This window comes from Eupeodes corollae, chromosome 1 (assembly GCF_945859685.1).
Source record: "Eupeodes corollae chromosome 1, idEupCoro1.1, whole genome shotgun sequence".
NCBI lineage: Eukaryota > Metazoa > Arthropoda > Insecta > Diptera > Syrphidae > Eupeodes > Eupeodes corollae.
The window spans coordinates 13,102,015-13,116,595 of record NC_079147.1 but is presented as its reverse complement, the minus strand read 5'-3'; the positions used below and the strand labels follow the sequence as shown (position 1 = coordinate 13,116,595).

Here is a 14,581-nt window from a genome sequence, read left to right as displayed (position 1 = left end):
TATTTTGATTTTTAAGCTACGGGTTTGCTTTATTCAAAAAAATTCCCTTTGGGATATTATTTTTCAATCTTCTATTGGTTCCTGCCTCGGACAATACTGGTATTTTTGGTTTTGATGTGAACTAGTTCCACAATAAAATCCCTTATGGAATGCATTCCAACTAAAATCCCATCCCTTTATTTTTTGACATTTCTCTTTGTTATTTATGTTTTTCTTTTGTTTTATTTCCCTCCACTTGTCAACATTCCATATTGACAGCTGACTTTAAGAAGAGAAAACGTCAACATCACATAAAAACGAAAAATTACCAAACAAAAGTTTTCCATTCTTCTCAATCTCAAGAATAAAACACGAAAATTATGAATTTTTCGCCGTGAAAATCAAAAAACTAATAAAGAACATCCACAAAAAATGGATAAATCAAATGTTGTCAATCAATTTACCAACTATGTGGACCAACTACGAACGCAGGAATGCAGGTAACAAATTAAAATTATTTCGTTTTGAATAATAAATTAGTCTGTGCATCCGGTGGGTGATGCTGAAAGAATTACATTTCGTCATTCATGTTGAAAAATAAAACAAACTCCACTGAAACTAATCAAATCCCGTTTTATTTCTTTTTAGCCAAAAAGAGAAAATCAATTGCTTCCAACACATTGCCGAGTGCATCCTGGCACCGGCAATGGTGTCTCACATCAACTACGCCACTCACTGCAGCAATGCAACGAGTGTCCTGTTGTTGTTCTGCGAGGACTTGGATTCGGTTGTTCGGATGAGCGCCGAGTCGAATCTCAATCGAATATTTCGATCCCTGGAGAAGACTCGAGTTAAGCGCATTTTGATGGATCTTTATGGAGAAATCAAAAAGAACGGGAATCAAAGGTACAAGAACTCTGTTTTTAAAATGTATATGATTCTCATGGATATGTGTTTCCTTTAGATCACTTCGAATTTGCTTGAATCTGTTTGCCTACTATTCACCGCACATCAAGGAGAAGTACATCTCCTCGTATGCGCTGAGATTGCTTCCGTGCTTGCAAACAATTGCTCAACGCAAGGAGACTCAACTCTGCGAAACGTTGTGCGAATTTATCAAGAGTTTTGCCAAAAACATGCAAATGGGACTGAATGATAGCCAAACTTGTAAACTAATTGATGTAAGTATTCTTTAATTGACTTTGTTTTTTTTTTTAATAAACGATGATGTCTTAAATTTAAAGAACTCCATATTAAATTCAGTTCTTTACACTTTACTGAACATAGACAATCACATTTTCGTGCAAGTCCTAGGTTGGCCTAGCACCTATGACTCTAATACATTATACTAAGGTTTATGTCTTCAAATACTTACTCAAAGTAGCACAACAGTCCATTAGACCAGAAGACTATCTTATTATGTTTGGATTATTTTTCTGCTTCTCTATTTAGAGTAGATTCGGTTCACAGAGATTCATTTAAAAAAAAGAGAACAGAACAACCGTACCTTAACACGGGAATCATTTGTTCGCCTTGCCAGGCGTTCAAATTTTGCAATGAAACTGCCGCCTTTTGTTGCGCATCAGAGAGTTACATTGTCGCCACTTCTTGCGCCACTAGAACTTTTGAAAATCCACTTTTCTGACATTTTTGCGTAAGACAAAAACATTTTTTTCTTGCTTTCAAATGATGTCGTTGGGAGCATCAAAAGTTTGTAATCTGTCTTCGGATGGTCTCAATTTTGAAACAACATTCAAGATTCAATGCCAAGTATTCACAAAAATAGGATCAAATATGCTAATGCTATAAAGATCCTAAAGTTCTTAAGATCTATTTTATAGACAATTTTGAAGAACGTATGACAAGTAATTATAATTTTAATTTTATAATAATTATTTAATTTAACAAGTGGAATAGAGGGCGAAAATATTAATTCTCGTAAACTATGCAACGGTATAGGTTTGGTTTAAAAGAATCATTGGAAACGTTTTTGAATCAACTATTTTGACGGACAAGTTTAAAGAAGGAATCGTGTTGTTACCACGTATTCCGATTATACCATCAGATTCTTGCATACCATTCAAAATCATACAGTTTCCGATTTGTTGAGTTTTTGCAGTGACTATAAATAAATCTCAAGGCTATACAATGTCTATTTGGGGCTTTGACTTAGAAAATCTATGTTTCTCTCTTACTTAAGGTGGCGCTACAGTCCGGAGGTGACCTGGGCCTCAACTAACATGCGTCTCCAGCCAGATCGGTCTCTAGTTAGCTGTCTCCAGTTTCGCACGCCACCTGGGTGCGCCACCTGAGTCGTGGTCTGCCTCTATTGCGCCGTGCCTCGGGATTGGATTTGAAGACCTTCCAGGCTGGAGCGTTGATGTCCTCGCTGTACATGACCAAGCCATCTAAGCCGTTGGACTTTAACTCTGTTATCTGGGTCAGTGTCGCTGTACAGTCCGTACAGTTCGTCGTTATATCTTCTCCTCCATTCTCCATCTATGCCGGGACCAAAATTCACCCGAAGAATTTTTCTCTCGAAGCATCCTAAGACGCTCTCATCTTTCTTTGACAGGGTCCAGGCCTCAGCGCCATAAATGAGAACCGGGATGATGAGTGTCTTATAGATGGTGATTTTACATGCTCGAGAGAGCATTACTTCTCAATTGCCTTCTAAGTACAAAGAAGCAGCGATTTGCAAGAGTTATTCTTCGTTTGACTTCAGCGCTGGTGTCGTTGTCTGCATTAATAGTGGTGCCTAGGTAGACAAAGTCCTTAACTACCTCAAAGTTAAAGCTGTCCATGGTGACGTTTTGTCCAAGACGTCGTTGTTCAGTGTCCTTTTTTGATGACAGCATATACTTGGTCTTGCCCTCATTGACCACTAAACCCATCTTCTTCGCTTCCGTCGCAATGCTCAAAAACGCTCCACTGACATCACGCTTTGATCTTCCAATTATGTCAATATAATCTGCGTATCCGAGTAATTGGATGGACCTTTGGAAGATTGTGCCTCTAGTGTTGACGGTTGAGTTTTGCACAATTCTTTCCAGAACGATGTTGAAGAAGTCGCATGACAGTGCGTCGCCTTGTCTAAAACCTTTTTTGACATCAAATGCATCGATCAAATCTTTTCCGACCTTGATAGAGCAGCGTGCATTCTCCATCGTCATTCTGCACAAACGGATAAGTTTGACGGGTATGCCAAAACTAGACATTGCTCGGTAGAGCTCTTCCCTATAGATGCTGTCATACGCGGCTTTAAAATCGATAAAGAGATGGTATCGATTTGAAGCTCCTGGGTTTTTTCCAAGATATGCCGTAGTGTTAATATTTGGTCGATAGTGGACTTTCCTGGTCTGAAGCCACACTGATAAGGACCAATCAGCTTGTTGACGAATGGCTTCAGACGTTCACATAATACGGCAGAGAGGATCTTATACGCAATGTTAAGGAGACTGATGCCTCTGTAGTTGGCGCAATTTAGAGGGTCTCCTTTCTTATGTATTGGGCAAACTATGCTGAGATTCCACTCATCGTTCATGCTTTCTTCCGACTATATTTTGCACATGAGTTAGTCCATGCTCCCTAGCAAGTCTTCGCCTGCTGCTTTGAATAGTTCGGCAACGATGCCGTCAGCCCCAGCAGATGTGTTTGACTTCAGTTTAGATATAGCTGTCTTCACTTCGTCGAGGCCAGGTATGCGGAATTGTTGATCTGCGTCGCCTTGGTTGAGTGGTTCTATCTCTCTTACAGCGGAATTCGGTTCGTCATCGACGTTATATAATTTGGAAAAGTGATCTTTCCATACTTTCAGCATCGACTGCGGTTCTACTACGATGTTCCCCTGATCGTATTTACAGGCTTCGTTTCGTGGCTGGTACCCTTGGGATGTTTTTTACCTTTTGGTAAAATTTGCGCACCTCATTCCTGTTGTAACATCCCTCTATCTCCTCGATCGAGCGCTTCTCGTGCTCTATTTTTTTCCATTTAAGAAGTAGAGCTTGCGAGCAGCTCTAGCCCATTTTATATGCCTCTTGTTTCGCTGCGTGCGCTTGCCGGCATTCGTCGTCAAACCAGGGGTTTCGTTGTTGTGGCCGTGTAAAACCTGGTAGTGGTCCGATTCAATGTTGGCCTCTCGGAAAGTTCGGATATCCTGTATACTGGAGAAGTATCAAGACTTTTTGCCTGAGTCTAGTTTCAACAACAAATCCACACCCAAATAGACGCTGTCTTTGTTCTCTGTAGCCGTCGCCGTATTATATGTACATTGCCTTGCAGCAGTTTAGGGCTTCTGCTAATTGTTCGGCTGCACGTGGTCTGTTAGGGTACCTAACATTTCACGTACAGATCCAAAGTTCGTTGTACTTATTTCGTTTGCGTGGGTTGTCAACAGTAAATCCGTCCGTATCCGATGCTTGTTGGTGCTTCGCAACTCAGGTATTTTCTAAGTGGTCAGTAAGATACCCCGATGGCACAAGCCGCAAGCTGGAGGACCAGATCCTTAGTATAACTCCAAGGACGTAGAGCCGGATAAACCACTCCTTATAGGAATGGGCTCCGAATATGTCGTAGAAGCCGAATAAGGTGTTAACTAAGTAGTTTAACCTTACTCCATCTCGAAAATTCGTCCGCTGCAGTCTGAATAAGGAGGGGTGCCTTAGTGGAAACACCTCTCTATGTTTCTCTCACCTGCAATAAAACGTGGCCTGTTCACCAGTAGGAAGACCATCAAGTTTAATTGTATTAACAAATTATTGTTTGATCAAAAATATTGTACACCGATTATTACAATTAAATATAATTTCAGTATTTATTTAATAAATGTTAATTTTTGTTTAAGTTTATCTTCACATTCCTAATTCAAGAGATCAGTAGTAGGCTACTTAGTTGGTTTTTCTGTTTATGTATCAGTTTCAGCTCAAGCTAGTTAAACTGAATATGTAAATAAATAAACTAAAGTTCAATATTTGAAGCTTTTGCTAAATTTATTTACATAAAAGAATGCTCAACAGGTAGCACTAGTTTCTCCTACAACAAAACTTAAGATTTTGTTTTAAGATAAAAAAATAAATTTGGTGCCGAAACAGTCCATTGAGAACTAGGACCTAGTGAGTTAAAACTCTCAACCATTCCTGTGTGCGAGTACTGTTGTCAGTGATGGAGGGAACATACAGTTGTAAGCCGAATCCGAAGGGCAAATTTTAAAAACCACTTTTTCATGACAAGAATTACTATTGGAGAATTTGTCAATTCCTCGCAAGAGACTTTATTCAGGAATTAAAACTTTAGATGGCATGGGCAGGAATCGAACCCAAGACCTCTGGCATTAAAGTCCAACGCTCTAACTACATATCATGCCACATTCTTTACATTTACATTTATCGCAAATATCGCAAATATCGCAAACTAAACTGTCTTATTTTCCGTTTTTGGACATAAGTGACATCGGCTTCTTTTTGTTGTTTTCTTTCTTGAATTGTTTTCCTTCTGAGTTGATAAGAAGGTTGTGAATCGTTTAAAAATGCACCTCGTAATTTATTTGGGATTTCAAGGGAAAGGGGCTCTAGCCGATTTGAATAAAACAAAAGCATTGTAAGCTGATATGTCTACCATGTTACTGAACACCACTTGGGGCCATCGCTTGGTTTTTCTTTTGCAAGTGTAGCAACTTACTTTGTTTTTCTTTTGCAATTGAAGCAACTTACGTCCAATGTGTCAACACCACATTTACACTTGTTGTAATCTAATATTAAAGCTTTATTTTTTTTGGAATATAGGACACTAAGTAGTAGTAAAGACAAAATTGAATGAACAAATTTGTCTTTCTTTTACGTTTACAGTTTCTGGTAGCAATTCTGGTTTATATTTGTGTTTTGTTACAACGAGTGTAATCTGTTTCTGCACTAATATTTGTCCCAGTTGATAAGACGTGAAAAAGTTATCGGTCGTTCGATATGCCCCTTTAGGCCTACAACCAAATCAAGAACTACGCGCATACCTTGATTACTTTCCGGTTTACTTTCAAGTTCTTTGCCTGTATAAGGTTGAATGTTCCAAGCATACTCGTTGCAGAATCACAAAGTACCCAAAACTTGATTCCGTACTTCGCAGGCTTTGATGGAATATTATGTCGAAAAGGATATCTCCCTTTAAATGCTACCAGTTGTTGGGCTTTGTTCCTGCAAGATTTTAACTGCGAAGTTCTTCACAGAGCGGGAACAGCTATGAGACATGCTGATGCGCTGAGTCGTTCTGCAGTTGCTATGAGGATAAAAGATGGTGTTTTGCATCGTATCAAGAAGGCACAGCAAAAGGATGAGTTTTGTGAGTTAGTAACCAAGATTCTGGAGAAGAGAGAGTACGCAAATTTTGTTTTGAGAAATGGTATCCTGTATAAATTCGTAGAGGGAAACTACTCGCTAGTTATACCAAAGAGTTTGCAGAAGGAGGTGCTAAGAAATATTCATGAGCAAGGCCATATAATCTCAAGAAAAAACGGAAAACAGGAGTGCTTGCTAAATCCAATTGATAAGTTTGACGTGTCCTTAAATACGTACCATTGAGACCATCTTGGGCCACTTCAATCAACTACGAAGAGTTATAAGCACTTATTCGTGATGGTGGATGCTTTTTCTAAATTCGTGAAGTCAACTGGTGCGGATGAGGTACTTAAGAAGTTGATGTTGCAGAGTGATACATTTGGTGATTCAGCACGTATTGTCACGGAGAAAAGGTCAGCCTCTACATCCAACGCATTCAAGGAGTTTTGTGAAGAGAAAAACACAATGCATTAGTTGGTTACTACCGGTGTTCCTCGAGGAAATGGCCAAGTTGAAAGGATCAACATCTATTGTTGAAATGTTATCCAAATTGGTTGAGGCTCCCGATAAGTAGTTTAAACACATACCCAGACTATAAAGACTTATCAACTCAACCATAAATCGAAGAACGAATAAAACTCCATTTGAGCCAGTGTTTGGAGTCCCAATGAAAGGTGTGGAAGCTATGGAAATAAAAAAAAATCATGGAAGAGTTTCTAACCGAAGATTTTGAGGAAGAACGGAAAGATATGCGATGTCAAGCAAAAAAGCAGATAGCAATAGTTCAAGGGAAAAACAGGAGAGTTTTCAACCGAAAAAAAAACCAGCTACAAAGTATAGTCTTCATGACCTAGTAGCAATTAAGAAAACTCAGTTTGCTCCAGGAACGAAGATTTTTCTGTCATATTTGCGACCATACGAGATTGTGAAATTAAAAAGAAACGATCGCTATGGTGTGAAAAAAGTCGGAGCCAATGAAGGCCCAAAAGCAACTTTAACTTCAGCAGATTTTATGAAGCGGAGAAATAAAATTATTCTGAAAGCGAAGAAGATGAAAATTACAGTGATATTGATGCCGAGATTGATGAATAATACAAACTACTATTGAGAAAATAAGCCTGTTCGTCTGAGACAGTCGATAAGAAGGATGGCCGAGTGTAGGATATGTCATCCTTACTATTATTATATCATATTGTATTATATTATTATTATTATTATTATTAAAATCGAATTATTTATTATTTAACATGAATTGCCAAACTTATTTGAATTTAACCTATTTTGTTTTCAAATCCATTTTTATATAATTTTGAGTTACTGTTCATTTAATATTGAGAGCATTCAATGTCAAGTCGTTAAGAAGAAAAGAAATGTTAAGCTAAAGAAAAGTCTTGATTAAAGAAAGTATTGATTAAATATTCTAAAGTAATTAAATGCAAAATCTTAACCTTATGATTTCACAATTTACGTGTAGGAGCAAATTTATCTAACAAACGTCGTTGACTTCGAGTTTCTCTGTTATCGAACCTGATAACTCTAGATAATTTTTTGAATGTCTTCAGTGACATAGTTGCTGAAAATATTGGCATTCCTTTTTGAGAGTCCCATAAACTTTCAGAGCTTTCGTTATTCGATCGAAAAACACCAGCCAGTAAAAGAAGTCGAACGAATGCAAACAAATCCGTCCTATCAATGTCAGCCCACTCTTCAACAAATGTGCGTTTACTTTTCATTTTTGTAAAAGCCAATGTCATACCTACCATTTATCATTTGGCCAGAAACAAATGCAATTTCATGAATCAGCTTACTCAACAAGGTTTTCGAAATCCGAAAATGATTCATTTCATCCGAAAGAAAATTCACTCTCACTATCACTCATTTTCAATAGGAAAAAATTAGCCAAACTTGCAAACAAAAGCATAGCTAGCCACTAAATGTCAAAAAAGAATTCTATAAAAGCCCCGTTAGTAAAACAATGCAAGTTCACAATAATAACTGAGAAAAATATACAAGAAAATCTAATTGACACTCTATTTATACAGTAGGGTCCATTTTGACCCGAGGTCAGCAAACGTAAAAAAGTCTGTACGTCCTAAAATAACAAATATTTTTATAAATTTATAAGCTAAATATGTTAATTTTAAAACTTTAGAAAAAGTCATGAAACATGAAGTCCCTAAGAAATTTAGTTTAAGAGAAATCTTTATTTTACTCCTAAAATGGGTCAAAAATGACCCGAAAAAAAAGCTACTTTATAAATTTAGATATACTTGCCTTATATACTTGCCATCTGACGTGATACATTCATTTTGAAAACAAATTAGAATTAAGGCTACCAAAACCCATTGCAAAAGTGAAATTTTATTGCCAGTAAGAAAACCTTGTCGACCAGTGTATAATGAAATTCAATAATTTACAACCTTTGTTCGTTTGCTTCCTTGACAGTTCGACAAAAAACTAAACCTGTTGAGCTGTCAAAATCAGTGCTACCATCGTTTTTTTGTCTACTTTTTGACTTCTGTTTATGTGGTCAACTTTAAAACTATATAAACACTCCTAAAATTATCCACAAAAACTCAATCAATTCTTTTAATAAAGTTCAACGTACGAGGCTAATAGTTTATATTATAGAGAATCACCATTCACAACTAGTCGTAATAAAACAAACCACTTTGTCATACCGCATAAATGTTAACTGAGTTCATTGGGCCATACAAATACACAACTCAATCAAATCAAAATAACAACTATATCAATTCTATTACAACAAAAGAAAAAAAAACTGTTATAAGTCAATTTCGCACTTAAAATTCATCAAACATGCATAAGCTCTTCAGTTTTGAGGACGAATTCAGTTTGAATTGACTCATTTGAAAAAATCAGTAACAAACTAACATTTTTGTACGTACTAAATTTTCTTTGTTTTCATATTTCTGGTATAACTGTGGCTCTCTCAAAAAACATAAAACAAACAAAAATTAAAAAAATATATAAAAATATGAACATAACTCTTAACCTGCCTATCATCAGATCCAGCTTTTGAAGTTTTGTATTCCTGTTTTTTTTTTTAGAGTTCAGAGAGGTTTCACCCCAAGCTGACATGACAGCATTTCCATCAACATCCATGTTTTCTATACCTACATTTTTCAATTTATTAAAACACTATAACGCATCGTTGGCTTGTCCCATAGCCAGCCTTACAGCCCCCTCGATTTTCATCCTCATCTTTAACCATTGCCAAACCCATCCCTATTGATATTCCATTCCTGATGAACTAATCCGTGATCTAAACAGAATTGTTTAAAAATATACACAGTTTCTGATGTCTACACTCATTTTTTGTACCCTTAAAAGTTGACGGGTAGTTAGGAATGGCTATGGGATATGTTAGGGTAGGGTTTAAGCCTGTTTAAAAAAAATAAGCCTCCTGTATTTATATTTGCACCAGTAGCAGGCTATAAAATAAAAAACAGAACTCTTTTTACCTTTTTACACGTTGTTGATTTTGATTTTGATTTATTTTTATGCTTTTGCAGGTTTTCATCGCTAACTTTGGATCAGAATGCGCTGTAAAGCGTCGCTGCTCCTCGCAAAATTGCATCAGCTTAATTGAGAACTCTCGCAACAGGAGCCTGATGGCGAAACACGCCCTGAATAAAGCTATCGGTGAGTTGTTTCTTCTTCTAAACAAAATGCCTCCCCTATACTCGTACATAGAATATTTTATTTAAATCTTTTATTTTTATTTTTGTACCGTTTTTTTATTTATTATTCAATGCCTCGTGATAATTTCAAATGCAAATCAACAATTCATATCCAACTGGTGATGTTCTGAATACATTTTGGATTCTTTTATATAAAAATACGAATGCAAACAAATACACCTACAAAAAACATAGAGATTACACTGCGCCAGGGAAATTAGAGAGGAGACAACTCCTCCTTCTTCATTTCCAACTCCTGCTCCAGATCGAGCTTCGAGCTTCAGCTCCAGCTTTAGGGTGACAACTGGCAGCCTACATTTTTCTTCCATATAAGCAAAATGTTGGTTTTGTTTATCGTTTTGGGTAAACATGGAATTTTTGTTAAAGGCTGGTTTTTTGTTACTTTAATTAACAAAATGTCGAAAAAAGGATATAAGACCAAAGTGGGTGGTCGGTCCGCTGCTAATCTATGATGATGGTGATGCGACGACGACGCGACGCGACAGACTCGAAAATGCGAACGCGCTAAATCGGACTGTAGGACTTGTAGAGTTGACTAATATACAACTAGACGTAGGTTGGTTGGGTTGGGTATAAAGGGGTTTCAATTATTCATTGGAAATAAGGCTTCCAGAGCATCAGAGCAACAATTCAATGTTGATTGCATTTATTTCACAACGCTAGGTACAATTAGATTTAAATTTAGAGGCGAAAAATTGAGGTTTTCAGTTTTTCATTTGTTGGTTGTTGTTTTTGTTGTGTGTGTTTTTAAAAATAGTGCAGTGTTAATTTCTTTTAAATTGTATTTTGTTTCTGTGCTACGTTGAGTTTTGTTTTAAATTTAATGGAAAATAATTGGGGTCACACAATTATTCTTTAATGGTTTAAAGCTTCAGCGTTAAATTGGTTTGTTTTTGAAAATATTTTAATGAAATTTATCATAAAAATAAATTCAAGAAAAGGTGTATGATTTTATTTTTTTTTACTTAAGTATATCTCAATAAGTTAAGGATTTTCATGTTGAAGCTTATCTTTCTAAAGTCGTTAAGGTTAGTTTGGTTGCTTGAGAATTTTGAGAAAGTGGTTGCCGTATGTTAAGTATCTCAAAGTGCATAGAGAAGCATCTTTCAATTAGTATAAAACTTCACTTTTCATACGCTCGGTGTGTAAATTTAGGTTAACGTCTTGAAAAGAACGTATAAATTGATAATTTCTACTGAAGGATACCAACTAAGAGTGAGTTGAAGTCAACCTAGATGTTGTTGTTTTTAACTTGGGATATACATAAATGAACTGTTTACATACATGTATGACAATTTTTGCACTTGTAAAATTTCAAATTCGAGATTTTAATCAAACATAACATTGCGATGGTAGAGAAGTCGAAAAAGATGGGTCCCCCGATTCCGTCCGAATAACAGTAGTCCCCATACAAATTTGTTGATCAAAAATAGAATATTCGAATTTGCTCCAAAACAAACCAATAAATTTGCAAGAAGATAATTTACTTTTTCGGCTCCGATCCGCTGACTGTCGTTTCCGGTCCCTTAAAAGCTCCCTTGCAGTTGGCAGCTGCGAGACCAAGTGATCTTGCGCCAGCAAACGTCTTATCTTTGTAGCGGAGGTTTGGTATTCCTCCGGTTAAGTCGGCGTGTTTTTGCTCTTTGGACTACATCCACATCTTAAAACAGCTCGTAAAGCTTACGATTGAACATTCTCCTCCATTCGTTCAGTTCGCATATGAGACCAATTATCCGCCGAAGGCTTTTTCTCTCGAAAGTACCCAATATCAATTTCTTATTTTTTACTTATCGTCCAGCATTCGGTGTTTAGAGTAGCACTGATAAAATAACAGTTTTGTTAAACGTTCACTTCACCTTTCGAGATAGCAGTTTTGATTACATTTGTTTGGTCAATCCTAAGAAGCATCGGTTACTTACTTACTTACTTACTTAGGTCCTCAGACCTGTTAAGTCCGTAGGGAACCCCTTAAGGGGCATAGGGCCTCTACTACGCCTACGCGCCATCGTGCACGGTTTTCGGAGATTAGTTTCAGCTCCCTCCAACTTTTGCCTAGTAACGCTTATTTCGCCTCGACTGTGCTGCGCCATGTGCTTCTCGGTCGTCCAGCTCTTCTTCCTTCTTGTGTCAGCGGATTCCACTGCGTTACCTTTGCGAAGGGTATGTCCAATTCATTGCCACTTTCTGGCCTGTCCTTCTATAAAGGACTGATATAAGGTTTGGCCAGAAAATCCTTAGGATGTTAAGAAGAAATCTATTCACGAAGGTTTGCAACTTTCTTGTAATGGCTGAAGTAACCTTCCAAGTGCTGAACCCATAAAGAAGCACAAATTCAACATTTGTGCGAAACAGTCATAGAGTTATTGCTCCAAATTTTCAACAACATACGGAACGCCGCTTTTGCCTTGCCTTGCGGCAGTTGACGTTTTGTTCAGTTCCGCCTTCGATGGAAACGATACTTCCAAGGTATTGAAAGCCCACAACTTCAAACTTGTTGTCATTTGATAGCAACCATCGTTCGCTTAATCCAAGTACTTCCATTGGATCCCTCCGCTACCTGACAAAGCTGTGTGCCTTACATCACTTATCACCAACAAAAACAATATTGGCGACAGAAAACAGTCATGTCTGACTCCGCTACAAAGTTGTCATTCGTGGGATTGTTATTTGTTCCGAGATAGGTAGCAACAGTGACGTTTTGTCCTAGGCAGATGAGGTGTGTTTGTTAGTAGCGTATGCTTTGTTTTGTCCTCAATCATCGTGTTCTGCCTGTTCATTTATAGCTGTCGCTTGGAGCAACCGATAATGTCGATGTCGTTCGCATGGCCAAGCAATTGTCAGGACCTGTTGAAGATAGTCAGGTTATCACCACTCTGCCGCACAATATCTACGTTGCACCGCTTTTTTCGGGATCCTACATGTGATCTTTTAGGCGACATTATTAAGAGATATGCCTCTGCAATTTTCGTGTTATAGATTCAGTATACTAACCTATTTAACCAGTCATTGGACACACTTTTCTCTTCACACACTTGGTTAATGAGTTGGTGCATGAACCCTGCTAATAAATCACCTCTACATTTATAAAAGTTCCGCAATTAGGTCGTCCGAGCCGTTGGATTTTTTGATTTTAAGCTTGAGGCTAGCTTTCTTAAGCTCTTTAACACTGGTGGCTGGGGCTGGGTCTTCATTGACTGGGCTCTAGGTGCTTTGCTAGTTTCTTTTGTCCTCATGATGTCTATTATTTAGCAGCTGCTGGTGACAAGATTTCCTTTTCTGTTTCGAAGAGCCTGCGTACCGGTTCAACAACCATATGCCATTTGCAGTTTTGTAGAACCGGCGTGTATTGGTGGCAGTGCTGAACTCCTGAGCTGAAAAGCTTTGGATGCTATTTTCTTTCTTCGCAATGTTTTTATCTTTCCTTCTGTTTTTACGGTACTCCGCTGGCCGTAACTGCTTTTGTTTTCAGTTGCAGCATTTATAAAGGGTGATTTTTTTGAGGTTAGGATTTTCATGCATTAGTATTTGACAGATCACGCGGGACTTCAGACATGGTGCTCAGTATGCTTTGACATTTCATCATGAATAGACTTACTAACGAGCAACGCTTGCAAATCATTGAATTTTATTAACAAAATCAGTGTTCGGTTCGAAATGTGTTTCGCGCTTTACGTCCGATTTATGGTCTACATAATCGACCAAGTGAGCAAACAATTAATGTGATTGTGACCAAGTTTCGCACTCAGTTTACTTTATTGGACATTAAACCAACCACACGAATGCGTACAGTGCGTACAGAAGAGAATATTGCGTCTGTTTCTGAGAGTGTTGCTGAAGACCGTGAAATGTCGTTCGTTGGGTTTGTGTTATTCGACCACATGGAAGATTTTACGCAAAGATCTTGGTGTAAAACCGTATAAAATACAGCTCGTGCAAGAACTGAAGCCGAACGATCTGCCACAACGTCGAATTTTCAGTGAATGGGCCCTAGAAAAGTTGGCAAAAAATCCCCTTTTTATCGACAAATTTTGTTCAGCGATGAGGCTCAGTTCTGGTTGAATGGCTACGTAAATAAGCAAAATTGCCGCATTTGGAGTGAAGAGCAACCAGAAGCCGTTCAAGAACTGCCCATGCATCCCGAAAAATGCGCTGTTTGGTGTGGTTTGTACGCTGGTGGAACCATTGGACATTTTTTCAAAGATGCTGTTGGACGCAACGTTACGGTGAATGGCGATCGCTATCGTTCAATGCTAACAAACTTTTTGTTGCCAAAAATGGAAGAACTGAACTTGGTTGACATGTGGTTTCAACAAGATGGCGCTACATGCCACACAGCTCGCGATTCTATGGCCATTTTGAGGGAAAACTTCGGAGAAAAATTCATCTTAAGGAATGGACCGGTAAGTTAGCCACCAAGATCATGCGATTTGACGCCTTTAGACTATTTTTTGTGGGGCTAAGCCAGCAACTATTCCAGCTTTGGAAGACAACATTTCCGAAGAAATTCGGGCTATTCCGGCCGAAATGCTCGAAAAAGTTACCCAAAATTGGACT

At 37.9% G+C, this 14,581-nt stretch overlaps 1 protein-coding gene across 1 annotated transcript in view; it reads left to right on the top strand.

Moving 5' to 3' along the window:
- The first annotated feature begins 279 nt into the window (after positions 1–279).
- The window catches only part of LOC129943030 (uncharacterized), a 225,153-nt gene continuing 210,851 nt past the window's right edge, over positions 280–14,581 (top strand). The window contains exons 1-4 of the mRNA XM_056052234.1: positions 280–479; positions 628–885; positions 944–1,160; positions 9,839–9,968. Of these exons, the coding sequence (XP_055908209.1) occupies positions 412–479; positions 628–885; positions 944–1,160; positions 9,839–9,968 (673 nt within the window). The 5' untranslated portion in view covers positions 280–411. The remainder of the gene's footprint in view (positions 480–627; positions 886–943; positions 1,161–9,838; positions 9,969–14,581) is intronic.